Below are 20,228 nucleotides of genomic sequence, written 5' to 3' on the forward strand. Positions count from 1 at the left end.
TAACCATGCTAAAATCAATGGCCAGAGGCACGGCAACAAGCAAGGACTCACTGTTACTGTACCTAATCATCAGACATTTTAATTTAGCTGGAGGCTGTGAGACAATAGCCACTTCATGATGTGATAGGAGGGATAATGCAGTGCAAAGTCACACAACAGAGGCTATTACTGAATCTCTCTGCTATGTGGATGGATGATATGAAAATTGTGTCCAGAAGTCTCAAGAGACAAACATATTTTCAATTTAAGCTTTGGAGGACAAGATGATAACTCTTCAGCTAAATGAGGTGGAACGGAAAATAATTTAAATCGTGTTCCCCCAGACAACATATTTAAAGGGCACAGCAGCAGGACTTCACTTGATACCATGCTTTTAGGCCTAACTAACTTAAACATTAGCTACCTGAGCAGCTAACCGATCGCTGAAGCTGTACATAGCCCATCCCAATCTACCTACCTCATCCCCATATTGTTTTCATTTACTTTTCTGCTAATTTGAACACCAGTATTTCATCATCTGCTCATCTATCACTCCAGTGTTATTTTCTAAATTGTAATTACTCCACTACTATTTATTGCCTTACCTCCTCACGCCATTTGAACACACTGTATATAGATTTTTTTCTCCCTATTGTGTTATTAACTGTATGCTTGTTTATTCCATGTGTAACACTGTGTTGTTGTTTGTGTCGCACTGTTTTATCTTGGCCAGGTCACAGTTGTCAATGAGAACTTGTTCTCAACTAGCCTACCTGGTTAAATAAAGGTGTTCTCAACTAGCCTACCTGGTTAAATAAAGGTGTTCTCAACTAGCCTACCTGGTTAAATAAAGGTGTTCTCAACTAGCCTACCTGGTTAAATAAAGGTGTTCTCAACTAGCCTACCTGGTTTAAATAAAGGTGTTCTCAACTAGCCTACCTGGTTAAATAAAGGTGTTCTCAACTAGCCCACCTGGTTAAATAAAGGTGTTCTCAACTAGCCTACCTGGTTAAATAAAGGTGTTCTCAACTAGCCTACCTGGTTAAATAAAGGTGTTCTCAACTAGCCTACCTGGTTAAATAAAGGTGTTCTCAACTAGCCTACCTGGTTAAATAAAGGTGTTCTCAACTAGCCTACCTGGTTAAATAAAGGTGTTCTCAACTAGCCTACCTGGTTAAATAAAGGTGTTCTCAACTAGCCTACCTGGTTAAATAAAGGTGTTCTCAACTAGCCTACCTGGTTAAATAAAGGTGTTCTCAACTAGCCTACCTGGTTAAATAAAGGTGTTCTCAACTAGCCTACCTGGTTAAATAAAGGTGTTCTCAACTAGCCTACCTGGTTAAATAAAGGTGTTCTCAACTAGCCTACCTGGTTAAATAAAGGTGTTCTCAACTAGCCTACCTGGTTAAATAAAGGTGTTCTCAACTAGCCTACCTGGTTAAATAAAGGTGTTCTCAACTAGCCTACCTGGTTAAATAAAGGTGTTCTCAACTAGCCTACCTGGTTAAATAAAGGTGTTCTCAACTAGCCTACCTGGTTAAATAAAGGTGTTCTCAACTAGCCTACCTGGTTAAATAAAGGTGTTCTCAACTAGCCTACCTGGTTAAATAAAGGAGAAATAAAAATAATAATAAAAAAAGGCCAGAGCCTGGACTTTATCTTCATTAATTTCCATTTCAATCAGGTGGGGGAAAACTTTGAGCAAGAGTTAAAGAATTCACTCCAAAACTTCATTATCACAAGTTACATAGGCTACTATGAGACACATGTCTAGATTGGACAGGCCCAGAGCTCTTGCGAGATGAATAAGAGGCCAGTCAGTATTTCAGCAACGCTAACAAAGGAAGTGGAAATGATGTCGTGAGCTCAGACAGGGGAACTCCTTGACCTAACACTGAACCTGCATGGCATGGTAGCTCAAGGTTACGCCTCCAAACACAAACTTCAGTTCTCTGTGATGTGCTGTCTATTCACCTATGCTGAAAAACAAGTGAAGTGGAAAGCAGAGGAAAACTCACCACTGGAAAAAGAAGTTAAGAGTTGGCGAGGCTTTACTCTGTGGATCCAGATCTGTTGTTGGCGCTGTGTCATGATGATTCAGATGGGAGAAGACTGCAGAGCTATCAAGGGTGCTCACTACCATCCAACCTCCCTTGCATTACATAACAAATCACTAGGTGCCATTCGCAACATTAAACAATGCTCTGGGGAAGCAGCGGTGCTCTATAGCCTTAGATGTTAAAACTAGGAGTCTGGGTTACATGGAGCGCTTGTGTTTTACTCTCATTAGCTCAGAAATGCAGCACACTGTTCGCATTTCAAAGCTAAGGTCTGAGTGTATTACCATCATCAGTATATTACCATCAGGTATGGCTGCCATGTGTACGCGTTGGTACATTCAGGGATAATCCAATTAGACCTAAACAGGCAATGCTCTCTCTGCTGTAAACACTCAGGTTAAAGTCGAAAAAAAGCTGCATCTGAAATGTCCACACACATCTACATTATATATACAAAACTAGTATGTGGACACCCATTCAAATTGGTGGATTTCAGCTATTTCAGCCACACCCGTTGCTGACAGGTGTATAAAATCAAGCACGCAGCTACAGTGGTTCCTCCTTTAAAAGTTGCGTCATACTGCGGCACGCCTTGCGTGCTGACTCGGCATTCTGTGGCACGTCGTTTAATTCTCAGCCATTTCTTCTGTTACTGCAAGTTATTGATAGTTTGACCACCAGAGGGCGTCTATGAGAAGCATTTGATAGTATTCTGTATTGGCATTACCAGAGAATTTAAAACCTTTTTTGTAATAACATAGTATATTGGATTGCTTTTAAGAAATTTGGCTTAATTCATTTGATTAATACTGTGGTGTTTCTATTCAGAGAAAAAGGAAAAAGGAAGCCCTCACGGTTTCTATGGCGCTGTACAACACGACGTCGGGAGTAGGCTACAGGATCGGAGGATTCTAAATAGTTTGCCTTTATTAGACAACTTTGTTACAATATTTCGGTAAATCAGTGATATTTATTCCGATAGTAATTCGTTATGGATCCATAACTAAATCAACATCTGCATCTTGAAAGAGTATTTTTTATCATTATTTTATTAACGAAATGTGTTGATTTCTTTATTAGGCTACTGTGTCTACAAAAAATACTGTCGTAAATATGTAGAAAATCGTCAAAATAAAGAAAGATCCTGGAATGAGTAGGTGTGTCCAAACTTTTGACTGGTACTTGCTTGATTAGATTCATATTATGGTGATTAATACTATTCCATGAAAAATGAAATACCCTCTGCGTTTCTGTTAGAATGGACCTGAAAATATGGCGCTGTACAATGTGATTCCATATGTGTTATTTCATAGTTGTGATGTCTTCACAACATAGTTGTGATGTCTTCACAACATAGTTGTGATGTCTACAACATAATTAGACATTAGACATTACTCAACACTAGTGAGACTCATTTCGCTTATGGTAGGCCTACAGTACATCGGAAAATATATTTTTTCAATGATGTTGACTCTCCTCCAATAATTACATTTAGAGGATTGGAGGACTAAATTAATATCTAAGGGGCATTTAGAGTTTGAGTGAGAAAAAGGCCATTCTTGAACATGGGTTGAGACATTCTCACTAATTTGTAAATAAAGCCAGTACAATGTGATGTCGGGAATAGGCTACAGGATTGGAGGATTCTAAATTGTTTGCTTTCATCAGACGTTACTCAACACTAGTGAGACTCAATTCGCCTATGGTAGGCCTACAGTATATCGATATTTTTTTTTGTTCAATGACGAGACTCTCCGCCAATAATTACATTTAGAGGATTGGACTCATTTTCCATGAGATATTATCACATTATCACAGATCCTAAGGGGCTTTAATATAATTATTAATTAATTAATAATAATCACTTTGTTTAAAAAAGCAACAATATTTTGGAGATTTAGTTTTCATTTAACCTAGAGTGAGTGAGAAAAAGGCAAAAAAAAGCAGACATCAGTTGCTTATATTCAGTCAACACATATCTCAAGAAAAATCATGGCATATTTGAACGAGTAATTCGTTATAGACCCATAACTCTTTTTATACATTTTTTATTTTGTATTAACAGCTCGTTTTTGAATGGTAACTGTGTTAAGGGTGGAGTTTTGGGTGAGGAAAGGCGTGACTAAGGTTACAATAGGCTATAAGTATACAGTAATATCGACGATTTTCCTCACTTTGATTATATTGTAGCACCATGACCAGGATCTCTATTCATTTAAGTGAGCAGATTAAGGCTTTCAGGAGGAACGGAAAAATCGGAAAATCTAAAAGTAAGTAGACCTTTATGTAGTAAAATAAATAAATAAAAGACCTACAACACCTTCGGTAGGCCTACAGTATATGTAAATGTATAATAAATAAAAGACCTACAACACCTTCGGTAGGCCTACAGTATATGTAAATGTATAATAAATAAAAGACCTAAAATAACACCTTCGGTAGTCCTACAGTATATGTAAATGTATAATAAATAAAAGACCTACAACACCTTCGGTAGGCCTACAGTATATGTAAATGTATAATAAATAAAAGACCTACAACACCTTCGTTAGGCCTACAGTATATGTAAATGTATAATAAATAAAAGACCTACAACACCTTCGGTAGGCCTACAGTATATGTAAATGTATAATAAATAAAAGACCTACAACACCTTCGGTAGTCCTACAGTATATGTAAATGTATAATAAATAAAAGACCTACAACACCTTCGGTAGTCCTACAGTATATGTAAATGTATAATAAATAAAAGACCTACAACACCTTCGGTAGGCCTACAGTATATGTAAATGTATAATAAATAAAAGACCTACAACACCTTCGGTAGTCCTACAGTATATGTAAATGTATAATAAATAAAAGACCTACAACACCTTCGGTAGGCCTACAGTATATGTAAAAAAAAATATTAATCTCTACATGTAGGTCTCCTGATTTAAACCTGATCAAACTTGTTTGGCATCAACTGAAAACATTCATCTGTAACTCTGCCAAGCCGACAAGCAAAGATGAACTGGTTAAGGCCAGTGGGGTCGTGGATTTGGGTGGAAGTGCGACTAAAATTTAGTTTATATAAACATCTGCATTTGAATGTATTTTTTCTCGTTATTTTATTTGATTAACAAAATAATAAAGTACTGAATAAATAATGTACTGATGTTTTGAGTTAGAAATGTAACACTTTAGAGTACTTAAGCATCATACATAGCAAGTTGGGGGATTTTCACAACAGTAGCCGGGTTATAAAAAGTCTATTGTCCTGCAAATAGGAAACATTTGCATGATGGGCTATACCTGCTGCAGTTGTGAAAAACAAGTGTTTGAAAACCTGCTTTCAAAATGCCTCCAGTAGTCCATCATTACTGTAAATAAAAACACAGCATCTTGTTTACACATTGTTTACATCCTTTATATCTCCCATTCCAATTACTTTTAGAGTTTGGAATTTACAAATGTGCGCTTTTAATTATTAGTTCCATTGTTTAAATCGAACATGCAGACTTTTTGTCTTTCAATTATGGTTTTATGTAGGATGCTACATTTTTGACCAGTTGCAATTGTAAGTAGGCCTAAAAAGCCTCATAGCCTACCTCAGCCACATACGTTATTTATATAGGCCTAGGCTCTGAAGACATAGACTCCAATTAAGCCCTCTTGTTGTTTGTAAAGTCAAATTAAAATGATGATTATTGTTGAAATGAATTGCTCGACCGGTGTAGGTTTTCTCCATTTGTTGGTGTGCAACACTAGCATAACAAGCTAGCTATATTTTCAGCACCAGCCTACCAGCACCCTACCCCGGCCAATTAAGTTCTACCCCGGCCAAACCCACTGGGCCAATTGTGCGCCGCCCTATGGCACTCCCAATCACGGTCGGATGTGATACAGCCAGAATTCGAATATACACAGTTGAAGTCAGAAGTTTACATACACCTTAGCCAAATACATTTAAACTCCGTTTTTCACAATCCCTGACATTTAATCAGAGTAAAAATACCCTGTCTTCGGTCAGTTAGGATCACCACTTTATTTTAAGAATGTGAAATGTCAGAATAATATTAGAGAGAATTATTTATTTCAGCTTTGATTTCTTTCATCACATTCCCAGTGGGTCAGAAGTTTACATACACTCAATTAGTATTTGGTACTATTGCCTAAAAATGATTTAACTTGGGTCAAACATTCCACGTAGCCTTCCACAACCTTCCCACAATAAGTTGGGTGCATTTTGGCCCATTCCTCCGGACAGAGCTGGTGTAACTGAGTCAGGTTTGTAGGCCTCCTTGCTTGCACATGCTTTTTCAGATCTGCCCACACATTTTCTACAGGATTGAGGTCAGGGCTTTGTGATGGCCACTCCAGTACCTTGACTTTGTTGTCCTTAAGCCATTTTGCCACAACTTTGGAAGTATGCTTGGGGTCATTGTCCATTTGGAAGACCTATTTGTGACCAAGCTTTAACTTCCTGACTGATGTCTTGAGATGTTGCTTCAATATATCCACATAATTTTCCACCCTCATGATGCCATCTATTTTGTGAAGTGCACCAGTCCCTCCAGCAGGAAAGCAGCCCCACAACATGATGCTGCCACCCCCGTGCTTCACGGCTGGGATGGTGTTCTTTGGCTTGCAAGCCTCCCCCTTTTTCCTCCAAACAAAACGATGGTCATTATGAACAAACAGTTATATATTATAGTTGCTTCTTCCTTGCTGAGCGGCCTTTCAGGTTATGTCGATATAGGACTCGTTTTACTGTGGATATAGATACTTTTGTACCCGTTTCCTCCAGCATCTTTACAAGGTCCTTTGCTGTTGTTCTGGGATTGATTTGCACTTTTCGCACCAAAGTACATTCATCTTTAGGAGACAGAACGCATTTCCTTCCTGAGCGGTATGACGGTTGTGTGGTCCCATGGTGTTTATTCTTGTGTACTATTGTTTGTACAGATGAACATGCTACCTTCAGACGTTTGGAAATTGCTCCCAAGGATGAACCAGACCTCTTGTGGAGGTCTACATTTTTTGGGGGGATTTTCCCATGATGTCAAGCAAAGAGGCACTGAGTTTGAAGGTAAGCCTTGAAATACATCCACAGGTACACCTCCAATTGACTCAAATGATGTCAATTAGCCCATCAGAAGCTTCTAAAGCCATGCCATCATTTTCTGGAATTTTCCAAGCTGTTTAAAGGTAATGTCAACTTAGTGTATGTACATTTTTGACCCACTGGAATTGTGATACAGTGAATTATAAGTGAAATAATCTGTCTGTAAACAATTGTTGGAAAAATGACTTGAGTCATGCACAAAGTAGATTTCCTAACCGACTTGCCAAAACTATAGTTTGTTAACAAGAAATTTGTGGAGTGGTTGTAAAACGAGTTTTAATGACGCCAACCTAAGTGTATGTAAACTTCCGATTTCAACTGTATATAAATATATATTTCAGAACATTAACCGTGTGTAGGTAGATGTGGAAAGATAGACAAATTATTTGTTGCAAGTTGGGGAGGGGTGGTGGGGTCACACCTAGCTCGGCTATTAGACAATTCTTTAGTAAAGGTGGAATAGTCTATTGTTCATCTAATAGCCTATCCTGCGACGCTTGTGAAAAACGAATAATAATAATTTCCCCCCTTTCCACATGTTAAAGATTCCAATAGGTAGTGTTTTTAGCCACAACCCCAATTAATACATTTGGGCACAGTCGATAGCGTGCTGAACTTCGGGCTAGAATGTTGAGGGTTTGAAACCTTCTCCTGCTTGTTTCATTACATTATTATGCCGGTCTCAGAGCAAATAGCCTGGAATGTTACTCCCATCTCATTCCTCGCTCTCTTCTTGTATATATGAATTACAAAATCTTGTTTCTAGTCTATTGCATAGTCACAATGTGTATTGGAGTCCCAGGGGCAGGAGTGGTAAACACGGTTGAAGTGTATATTTGTAATACATACATGCAGACACAGCATCATTCACAGAATGGAGATTGATATTGGATATGACAGAAAAAAACTTTCAAAATAGCGATTTTCGTAAATTTACTTTATGACTAAAATATGCACAATCGTTTGTCTATACATTAAGTAACATATTCCTCTCAATTGTACATTTTTTGCTTGACTCGTTATGACTTTATAGCTACTTACATTTGCCTCCCAGTAATGTTTTGTCAGCCATCTTTGCTGAAGAAAGCCAGGCTCCGCATCAAATTCGTCATTGGAACCAATCGATATGATTGGTCATATAAAAACCTTGGGACCAAAATGCATAATGAGTGCTCTAACTCCCCCTTCTGGTGGTCTGGAACAATGAAGCCGTGACACTGGGTACCTCTAAGTTCCGCGGTGTAAGCTCGCAACTTTTAACTTCTTGGATATAGGGGGCGCTCTTTTAATTTTTGGATAAAAAAACTTTCCCGTTTTAAACAAGATATTTTTTCACGAAAAGATGCTCGACTATGCATATAATTGACAGCTTTGGAAAGTAAACACTCTGACGTTCCCAAAACTGCAAAGATATTGTCTGTGAGTGCCACAGAACTGTTGCTACAGGCGAAACCAAGATGAAATTTCAAACAGGAAGTGCCCCAGATTTTGAAGGCCCTGTGTTCCAATGTCTCCTTATATGGCTGTGAATGGGCCAGGAATGAGCTTACACTTTCTGTCATTTCCCTAAGGTGTCTGCAGCATTGTGACGTATTTGTAGGCATATCATTGGAAGATCGACCATTTTACACTACATCTACCAGGTGCTCGCTTGGTGTCCTCCGTCACAATTATTTCTTAATCTCCAGCTGCGTTTATTTTTCCAATTGCTTCCGAGGAGAAACCCAACTGCCACGAATGATTTATCATCGAATAGATATGTGAAAAACACCTCGAGGATATATTCTAAACAACGTTTGCCATGTTTCTGTCGATATTATGGAGTTAATTTGGAAAAAAGTTTGGCGTTGTAATGACTGAATTTTCAGGGTTATTTCTTAGCCAAACGTGATAAAAAAAACGGAGCGATTTCTTCTACACAAATAATCTTTTTGGAAAAAATGAACATTTGCTATCTAACAGAGTCTCCTTATTGAAAACATCCAAAGTTCTTCAAAGGTAAATTATTTTATTTGAATGCTTTTCTTGTTTTTGTGAAAATGTTGCCTGCTGAATGCTAGGCTTAATGCTATGCTAGCTATCAATACTCTTACACAAATGCTTGTGTAGCTATGGTTTAAAAGCATATTTTGAAAATCTGAGATGACAGTGTTGTTAACAAAAGGCTAAGCTTCTGAGTGAATATATTTCTTTCATTTCATTTGCGATTTTCATGAATAGTTAACGTTGCGTTATGGTAATGAGCTTGAGGCTATGATTACGCTCCCGGATACGGGATTGCTCGACGCAAGAAGTTAAAGGAGGAACCACTGTATGCAATTTCCATAGACAAACATTGGTAGTAGAATGGCCTTACTGAAGAGCTCAGTGACTTTCAAAGTGGCACCGTCATATGACCTTTCCAACAAGTCAGTTTGTCACATTTCTGCCCTGCTAGAGCTGCCCCGGTCAACTGTAAGTGCTGTTATTGTGAAGTGGAAACGTCTAGGAGAATCAACGGTTCAGTTGCGAAGTGGTAGGCCACACAAGGTCACAGAACGGGACCACCGAGTGCTGAAGCACGTAGTGCATAAAAATGGTTTGTCCTAGGTTGCAACACTCACTAGCGAGTTCCAAACTTCCTCTAGATTCAAAGTCAGCCCAAAAACTGTTCGTCGGGACCTTCATGAAATGCGTTTCCATGGCCGAGCAGCCGTACACAAGCCTAAGATCACCATGTACAATGCAAAGCGTCGGCTGGAGTGGTGAAAAGCATGCCGCCATTGGACTCTGGAGCAATGGAAATGCATTCTCTGTGCTTCCAACTTTGTGGCAACAGTTTGGGGAAGGCCCTTTCCTGTTTCAGCATGACAATGCCACTGTGCACAAAGTGAGGTACATACAGAAATGGTTTGTTGAGATCGAAAGAACTTGACTGGCCTGCACAGAGCCCTGACCTCAACCCCATCAAACACCTTTGGGATGAATTGGAACGCAGACTGCGAGCCAGGCCTAATCACAACATCAGTGCCCTACCTCACTAATGCTCTTGTGGCTGAATGGAAGCAAGTCCCCACAGCAATGTTCCAACATCTAGTGAAAAGCCTTCCCATAAGAATGGAGGCTGTTATAGATGCAAATGGGGGAACAACTCCATATTAATATCCATGATTTTGGAATGAGATGTTCGACGAGCAGGTGTCCACATACTTATGGTCAAAATATTTGCTAGCCTCTCTACACTGGCTTCCGGTTAAGGCTAGGGCTGATTTCAAGGTTTTACTGCTAACCTACAAAGCATTACATGGGCTTGCTCCTTCCGATCTCTCCGATTTGGTCCTGCCGTACATACCTACACGCACGCTACGGTCACAAGACTCAGGCCTCCTTATTGTCCCTAGAATTTCTAAGCAAACAGCTGGTGGCAGGGCTTTCTCCTATGGAGCTCCATTTTTATGGAATGGTCTGTTTATCCATGTGAGAGACGCAGACTCAGTCTCGAACTTTTAAGTCTTTATTGAAGACTAATCTCTTCAGTAGGTCCTATGATTGAGTGTAGTCTGTCCCAAGGGTGTGCAGGTGAATGGAAAGGCACTGGAGTGATAAACCACCCTTGCTGTTTCTGCCTGGCCGATTCCCCTCTCTCCACCGGGATTCTCTGCCTCTAACCCTAATACGGGGGCTGAGTCACTGGCTTACTGGTGCTCTTCCATCCCGTCCCTAGGAGGGGTGCGTCAGTGGGTGGGTTGAGTGGGTTGAGTCACTGACGTGATCTTCCTGTCCAGGTTTGGCGCCCCCCTCGGGTTCGTGCCGTGGTGGAGATCTTCATGGGCTATACTGGGCCTTGTCCTAGGGTAGTAAGTTGGTGATTGAAGATGTCTCTCTAGTGGTGCGGGGGCTGTGCTTTGGCAGAGTGGGTGGGATTTTATCCTGCCTGGTTGGCACTGTCCGGTCGTCAGGACGGGGCCACAGTGTCTTCCAACCACTCCTATCTCAGTCTCCAGTATTTATGGTGCAATAGTCTATGTGTCGGGGTGTTAGGGTCAGTCTGTTATATCTCGAGTATTTATCCTATCTTATCCGGTGTCCTGTGTGAATTTAAGTATGCTTCCTCTAATTCGCTCTCTCTCCCTCTCCCTCCCGGAGGACCTGAGCCCTGGGACCATGCCTCAGGACTACCTGGCCATATGACTCCCTGCTGTCCCCAGTCCACCTGGTCGTGCTGCTGCTCCAGTTTCAACTGTTCTGCCTGCGGCTATGGAACCCTGACCTTTTCACCGGACGTGCTACCTTGTCCCGGACCTCCTGATTTCGACTCTCTCTCTCTCTCTACCGCACCTGCTGTCTCTAACTCTGAATGATCGGCTCTGAAAAGCCAAATGACATTACCTCATGAGGTGCTGACCCACCCTCTACAACCACTGTGATTATTATTATTATTATTTGACACTGCTGGTCATCTATGAACATTTGAACATCTTGGCCATGTACTGTTATAATCTCCACCCGGCACAGCCAGAAGAGGACTGGCCACCCCTCATAGCTTGGTTCCTCTATAGGTTTCTTCCTAGGACCCTGCCTTTCTAGGGAGTTTTTCCTAGCCACCGTGCTTCTACATCTGCATTGCTTGTGGTTTGGGGTTTTAGGCTGTGTTCCTGTATAGCACTATGTGACATCAGCTGATGTAAAAAGGGCTTTAGAAATACATTTTTTTGATTGATTGATTGATTCTGTGAAGTTTCATGACTCTAGGACTAAAATAAGTCATTCAAAATGCCTTGTGAACTTCCATTAATATATGGCAATAAATAAAAACAACGTATTACTCGGTTCCTGAAAAGGTAACTTGGAAGGTTTTTTCAAGACCGCCTGAACAGTAATTATTAAACAGACACTCTTATCTGGAGTGAACGACAGTGAACACAGTCAATAAATGATGTGGCTGCTGCAGCGATTGAACATGCAACCTTGTTGTTGACTTACTGTGGTCTGGAGGCTTCTGCCTGGTCTGTCTGCAGTTTCTCTCCTCCCTCCACCTCCATGGTGCAGTACACAATCCTGTTAGGAGCCACCGACCTGAGGCCCTGCACCTCCACTATCACTATCTGCAAACAGCAACAAAGAGAGGACATGGTCAGCTTATGCAGATAGAAAGGGAAGCATTAGACGTGGAGTCACTGGGTCGTGTAAGTCCAGTCGAGGCACTATCACAGAATGCCAACCTGCAGCCACAGAGGGGACATTCACAAGCATGTAGGAACACACACACACACACACACACACACACACACACACACACACACACACACACACACACACACACACACACACACACACACACACACACACACACACACACACACACACACACACACACACACACACACACACACACACCAAAGAGCAGATAAGTTTGTTTCTTTTGTCTGGCCCCTTAGTAGACACAATAAGTCTCAAACTGACCCCAGAATAGATAAAACTACTACCAGAATAATGTAAATAAATGTAAAATACTCATTGATCTTTCTTTCAAAAGTTAATCAGAACAATTAACACATCAATTATCTTGACTGAGAGCAAGCAATCTGAGCGTACAACAAAAACATTTACTGGGCAAGATTACACAATGAAATCCCCACACACACCTCCAGTGCAAAGGAGAGGACCACGTCGGACTTGGAAAGGAATTCTGTCTCGTCGCCCATGTCTAGGAAGGAGTTGTTCATGGAGGAGCGTTTTAGCTTCTGTTTGAAGTTGGGGCCTCCCTTGGACACAGGTAGGCTCTCCAGGTTAGCCATGAGCAGATTGACAGACGACCGCATCTCCTCGATGTACATGGCCTCCATGTCTTTAGACACAAACTTGGGGTAATTCCTCTCCTGAGAGGGAGTCAGTGTTAGAGGAAGAGTTGTGCATCCATCGTTGTGGAAGTTGATAACTACAGTGACCACAATATATTATTTAAAGTATTCTGAAACAGTTGTCAACTCAGTGAGCTACAAGGTGTCCATCCATCTTTAACAAAGCTGATTTAACTAATCAATGTGTAATTGACTAGTTGATTCAGGTGTGAAAGTACCTGGCTGAAAAAGAAAAAAACTTCTGGACACCTGTTAGCCCTCCATGACCAGAGCTGATTACCACTGTACGTGGCATACACAGCATTGTTAGTTTGAGGGCTATAGGTGTAGGACTTACCCTGGCTATCTTCTCTGCAAGCTGTAATCTTCCATCCAGCTCCCGGCGGATCTGGGCTGCCTGTTCGTCCACATTGTCCAGCTACAAACCACAGACCAGGAAGGCGAGTGTTAATCAACCAATCAACAGATTGCTGAGTACCAATCGATAATAAATGAAAAGACATGGGGTGTTGACCAAATAAAACCGCCCACAAAGTCATCATTATCCACACTTTTCCTTTGACAACCAAAAACAAAACCTCTCCAAACAGGATATCGGCGAAACAATATGGAATAACTCCAAATCTTGAGGTCTTAATGTGGTGGCTGTCGCTGCATGCGGGTACATACCCCCAATTAGGTTGTTATGGTGTCTGGTCATCTAGAGATTTGTATTGGTAGGGTAGCTCCTCCAGTGGCTGACCCCCCTTCGCCTGATCAACCCTGATTGGCTGCGTTTACACAGACAGCCCAATTCTGATCTTTCGCACAATTATTGGCAAAAAGATATCTCAAAAATGAAAAGCATAATTTTTGGGACAAATCACTCGCTCAGCGCTAAACCTTGTTTAGATATATTATTGAATCATGTGGCTATTGAGCAAGTTGAGTATACTAAACTGCTGGGTGTAACTCTACATAGTACGGAAGAGGTCAACAATGATAAACCACCTGGGTCTGACAACTTGAATGGAAAATGACTAAGGATAATAGCAGATGATATTGCCACTCCCATTTGCCATATCTTCAATTTAAGCTTACTAGAAAATGTGTGCCTTCAGGCCTGGAGGGAAACAAATGTAATTCTGCTACCTAAGAATAGTAAAGCCCCCTTAACTGGCTCAAATTAGCCAACCAATTAGCTTGCTACCAACCCTTAGTAAACTTTTGGAAAAAATTGTGTTTGACCAGATAAAATGTTTAAAAAGATAAAAAGATTTCAGAATGCTTATAGGGATAGAACATTCAACAAGCAGAACACTTACACAAATTACTGATGATTGGCTGACAGAAATTGATGATAATAAGATCGTGGGGTCTGTTTTGTTAGACTTTAATGTGAATTTTGATATTATCGATCACTGTCTGTTGCTGGAAAAACATATTTGTTATAGCTTTACACCCCTGCTGTATTGTGGATAAAGAGTTACCTGTCTAACAGAACACAGAGGGTGTTCTTTAATGGAAGCCTATCAAACAAAATATAGGTAGAATCAGGAATTCCCCAGGGCAGCTGTCTATGCCCCTTACTTTTTTCAAAATGTATTAACGACATGCCATCGGCTTTGAGTAAAGCCACTGTGTCTATGTATACGGATGACTCAACACTATACATGTCAGCTACCACAGCAACTGAAATGACAGAAACACTTAAAGAGATGCAGTTAGTTTCAGAATTGGTGGCAAGGGATAAGTGAGTCCTAAATATTTCAGAAACTTAAAGCATTGTATTTGGGACAAATCATTCACTAAACCCTAAACCTCAACTAAGTCTTGGAATGAATAATGTGGAAATTGAGCAAGTTGAGGAGACTAAATTGCTTGGAGTAACCCTGGTCAAAACATATTGATACAACAGCACTATGATGAGAGAAGTTTGTCTATAATAAATCGCTGCCCTGCATTCTTAACAGCACTATCAACAATGCTGTCACGCCCTGGCCATAGAGAGGCTTTTATTCTCTATTTTGGTTAGGCCAGGGTGTGACTAGGGTGGGCATGCTAGTTTCTTTATTTCTATGTTTGTGTTTGGCCGGGTGTGGTTCTCAATCAGAGGCAGCTGTCTATCGTTGTCTCTGATTGAGAATCATACTTTTCCCACCTGGGTTTGTGGGTATCTGTTTTCTGTATACTTTTAGTTACCTTACAGAACTGTTAGTTTCACGCTTTGTTATGTTTGTTCTAGTGTTCAGATTTAAATAGATATCATGAACATGTACCATGCTGCGCTTTGGTCCACTCCATCAGACGAGCGTGACAAATGCAGGTCCTACAGGCCCTAGTTTTGTCACACCTGGACTACTGTTCAGTCGTGTGGTCAGGTGCCACAAAGAGGGAAAATTGCAATTGGCTCAGAACAGGGCAGCACGGCTGGCCCTTGGAAGTACACAGAGAGCTAACATTAATAATATGCATGTCAATCTCTCCTGGCTCAAAGTGGAGGAGAGATTGACTTCATCACTACTTGTATTTGTGAGAGGTATTGACATGTTGAATGCACCGAGCTGTCTGTTTGACCTACTGGCACACAGCTCGGACACCCATGCATACCCCCAAGACATGCCACCAGAGATCTCTTCACAGTCCCCAAGTCCAAAACAGACTATGGGAGGCACACAGTACTACATACAGCCATGACTACATGGAACTCCGTTCCACATCAAGTAACTCATGTCAACAGTAAAACTTAATTTAAAAAACAGAAATTCATCTTATGGAACAGCAGGGACAGTGAAGCAACACAAACATAGACACATGAACACAACCATACAATAACGAATGCACTATGCACACATGCCCACATGGATTTAGTGCTAAAGTTATGTGGTAGTAGAGTAGAGGCCTGAGGGCACACACTTAATTAATATGTTGTGAAATCTGTTGTGAATGTATTGTAATGTTTTTAAAATGTATTGGCAGCGATACGTCTATGCTCGCTTCGAGGCAAATAACACTGAAACATACATGAGAGCACCAGCTGTACAGGAAGACTGTGTGATCAAGCACTCCGCAGCCGATGTGAGTAAGACCTTTAGACAGGTCAACATTCACAAGGCCAGACAGATAACCAGGACGTGTACTGTGAGCATGCGCTGACTAACTGGGAAGTGTATTCACTGACATTTTCAACCTCTCCCTGTCCGAGTCTGGAATAACAACATGTTTTAAGCAGACCACCATAGTGCCTGTGCCCAAGAACACTAAGGTAACCTGCCTAAATGACAATCGACACGTAGCACTCACGTCTGTAGCCATGAAGTGCTTTGAAATGCTGGTCATGGCTCACATCAACACCATCATCCCGGAAACCCTAGCCATCCTCCAATTTGCATACCTCCCCAACAAATCCACATATGATGCAGTCTCTATTGCACTCCACACTGCCCTTTCCCACCTGGACAAAAGGAACCCCTATGTGAGAATGCTATTCATAGAGTACAGCTCAGCATTCAACACCATAGTGCTCTCAAAGCTCATCAATAAGCTAAGGACCCTGGGACTAAACACCTCCCTCTGCAACTGGATCCTGGACTTCCTGACGGGCCGCTCCCAGGTGGTAAGGGTAGGTAACAGCACATCCGCATCCGCCAACACAGGGGCCCCTCAGGGGTGCGTGCTCAGCCCCCTACTGTACTCCATGTTCACTCATGACTGCACGGCCAGGCATGACTCCAACACCATCATTAAATTTGCCAAAGACACAACAGTGGTAGGCCTGATCACCAACAACAACGAGACAACCTATAGGGAGGCGGTCACAGACGTGGCCGTGTGGAGCCAGAACAACAACCTCTGCCTCAACGTGATCAAGACAAAGGAGATGATTGTGGACTACAGGAAACAGAGGACCGAACATGCCCCCATTCTCATCAATGGGGTTGCAGTGGAGCAGGTTGAGAGCTTCAAGTTCCTTGGTGTCTACATCACCAACAAACTAACATGGTTCAAGCACACAATGACTTTTGTTGTGAAGCAGGCACGACAAAACCATTCCCCCTCAGGAGACTGAAAAGATTTGGCATGGGTCCTCAGATGCTCAAAAGGTTCTACAGCTGCACCATCGACTGCACCAGTAGTCTGTAGTCTGGTTCTTACATCATTGTCTGGTATGGCTACTGCTCGGCCTCCGACCGCAAGGCACTACAGAGGGTAGTGCGAACGGCCCAGTACAGCCAAGCTTCCTGCCATCCAGGACCTCTATACCAGGCAGAGTCAGAGGAAGGCCCTAAAAATTGTCAAAGACTCCAGCCACCCTAGTCATAGACTGTTCTCTCTGCTACCACACGGCAAGCGGTACCGGAGCACCAAGTCTAGGTCCAAGAGGATTCTAAACAGCTTCTACCCCCAAGCCATAAGACTCCTGAACATCTAGTCAAACCCAGACTATTCGCATTGCCGCCCATCTCATGGTAATTGACCGTTAATTAACAAACACATTCAGCATCTCCTGGCTTTCTACAAGTCACTGATGCAGACCTTTGGGGAACATCCTAAGGTCTGCAGCCTACAACTTCACAATAAATCCACAATTTATTTTAGACAGGTCTAAAGAAACATGATATGAAGAAAATGTAGTCTATTTCAGAAGAACAGAATAGCATACTCTGAGTTGTCCTTAGCAATAAAACCAGTTTTTAAAAAACAGATCAAATAACACCTTACTGCACAAAGGGGACTGTGAAGACTGTGTATTGTAATTTGCACTGTACAATGTATTAGACCAATATATTGTGTGTATGCACTGATATGTAGGCTATGTATTTCAGTCCATGATAATGTTCTGTACTATGTATTGTCATGTTTCATGTGGACCCCAGGAAAAGTAGCGGACATTTTTGCAGCGATAGAATGGGGATCTTAATAAATAACAACAAGCCTATTTCTTAAAAACAATTTTTTTAGCATCTTTAAATTCAAAAGGTAAAATCTTACCTCAGATTGACACACCAAAATCTGAGGACACATTAGGAAGTACAGTATATTAGCTAGTATTAGCCATTGGCTGAGAATTGATTATAAATAATTACATGACCTGTATCCATGTCTGATATGTAATTAGACATATGAAGCAGAAAATCAACAGCTCTCATTGATAATGTATGGCTAATTGATAAATAAGGCAGTTGTATCAACAGCTCTCATTGATAATGTATGGCTAATTGGTAAATAAGGCAGTTGTATCAACAGCTCTCATTGATAATGTATGGCTAATTGGTAAATAAGGCAGTTGTATTTTCATTCACTCCAGGAAATGTTATCATCATAATAACGTGTTACGAAAACTGAACACATCGTACTGTTTGCAACCAATGAAATGCAATTTGCCCATTCATCTGAAAGGGATTCTCTAATTAGTAGCTTCAGATGTAAAACTCAGCCATACATAATGACATTCATTTACAAGTACTAATCTTGACACAAAACACCCAAAATATCCTAAAATGTCAACAGCCCCCCCATAAAGAAGGCATATAAACGAAAAGGATATATGGTCTCTGTCTGTCATTAACCTCCAGCAATTACATGTTGCTTCTGGCATCGGTCAATTCCAACAAAACAAGAAACATCAGACAGAAAGGCAAGATTTTAGCCAGTCATTTCCATTTTGGCTTCATGCCTAAATCCTCGGGTTACAGGGGTGGGGATGGCTGTGAATAACCGTTGACTAAATAACACAGGCAGAAGGACAGGCATTGGGGCACACACAGTTTAAATCCAACATGGTAACTGAGGCCCCTGGGGTTGAAATAAATAATTATGGAAAAAACACAGGTGTAATGTGATTACAGGTGTTCTAGTGCCAACACGTTCCCACTGTTTCTCTCTTTCTTTACAAATCCACCTGTATTGTATCCATTTTAAAACTAGGTTCAATTTGGAGGCTCATCTACCTCTTCACTGTCATCACCTCATTGTGTTATCTTATCAGCTTGGAGAGTTCCACTTTTCTCTTTGGTTTTTGTGTTTCCGCCAGCAGTCCTATCTGACAGAACCTAATCTACAGCCTTAAAATACCTATACCTTACTGTGATCTGCTTCAAAGGCACTGGAATTATGCACTGCACGCTAGGGATGTGAGGGATGTGACAAATGTAAAACATTTCTTAACATTGAAACATTTTTTTTTCTCAAAAAGTTAAAAAAAAAAGCATGTTAATAGAAGTCCAAAAATCTGCTGTTAATTATTATTATTAGTTATTAACATATGATGGTGTTTGACAGCTCACGATTCCAATTGCAGAACAATCGTTGTACAATTCCTCCATAAGGTTCTAAATAAGCCATTATAGTATTGAAGACATCCTTTTCTACATGGCATCTTGTAGTCTGGTTCTAAATAAGCCATTATAGTATTGAAGACATCCTTTTCTACATGGCATCTTGTAGTCTGGTTCTAAATAAGCCATTATAGTATTGAAGACATCCTTTTCTACATGGCATCTTGTAGTCTGGTTCTAAATAAGCCATTATAGTATTGAAGACATCCTTTTCTACATGGCATCTTGTAGTCTGGTTCTAAATAAGCCATTATAGTATTGAAGACATCCTTTTCTACATGGCATCTTGTAGTCTGGTTCTAAATAAGCCATTATAGTATTGAAGACATCCTTTTCTACATGGCATCTTGTAGTCTGGTTCTAAATAAGCCATTATAGTATTGAAGACATCCTTTTCTACATGGCATCTTGTAGTCTGGTTCTAAATAAGCCATTATAGTATTGAAGACATCCTTTTCTACATGGCATCTTGTAGTCTGGTTCTAAATAAGGATTGTAGTATTGAAGACATCCTTTTCTACATGGCATCTTGTAGTCTGGTTCTAAATAAGCCATTGTAGTATTGAAGACATCCTTTTCTACATGGCATCTTGTAGTCTGGTTCTAAATAAGCCATTGTAGTATTGAAGACATCCTTTTCTACATGGCATCTTGTAGTCTGGTTCTAAATAAGCCATTGTAGTATTGAAGACATCCTTTTCTACATGGCATCTTGTAGTCTGGTTCTAAATAAGCCATTGTAGTATTGAAGACATCCTTTTCTACATGGCATCTTGTAGTCTGGTTCTAAATAAGCCATTGTAGTATTGAAGACATCCTTTTCTACAAGGCATCTTGTAGTCTGGTTCTAAATAAGCCATTATAGTATTGAAGACATCCTTTTCTACATGGCATCTTGTAGTCTGGTTCTAAATAAGCCATTATA

General features: G+C 40.8%; 1 protein-coding gene across 1 annotated transcript in view; it reads right to left on the minus strand.

Moving 5' to 3' along the window:
- Positions 1 to 20,228, minus strand: part of LOC109867510 (calcium-dependent secretion activator 2) — a 185,979-nt gene that overhangs the window by 151,632 nt on the left and 14,119 nt on the right. Inside the window, exons 2-4 of the mRNA XM_031801768.1 lie at positions 13,324 to 13,404; positions 12,771 to 13,004; positions 12,109 to 12,230 (exon numbers count right to left, since the gene is read on the minus strand). Of these exons, the coding sequence (XP_031657628.1) occupies positions 12,109 to 12,230; positions 12,771 to 13,004; positions 13,324 to 13,404 (437 nt within the window). The remainder of the gene's footprint in view (positions 1 to 12,108; positions 12,231 to 12,770; positions 13,005 to 13,323; positions 13,405 to 20,228) is intronic.

This window comes from Oncorhynchus kisutch, linkage group LG22 (genome assembly GCF_002021735.2).
Source record: "Oncorhynchus kisutch isolate 150728-3 linkage group LG22, Okis_V2, whole genome shotgun sequence".
NCBI classification, from domain to species: Eukaryota; Metazoa; Chordata; class Actinopteri; order Salmoniformes; family Salmonidae; genus Oncorhynchus; species Oncorhynchus kisutch.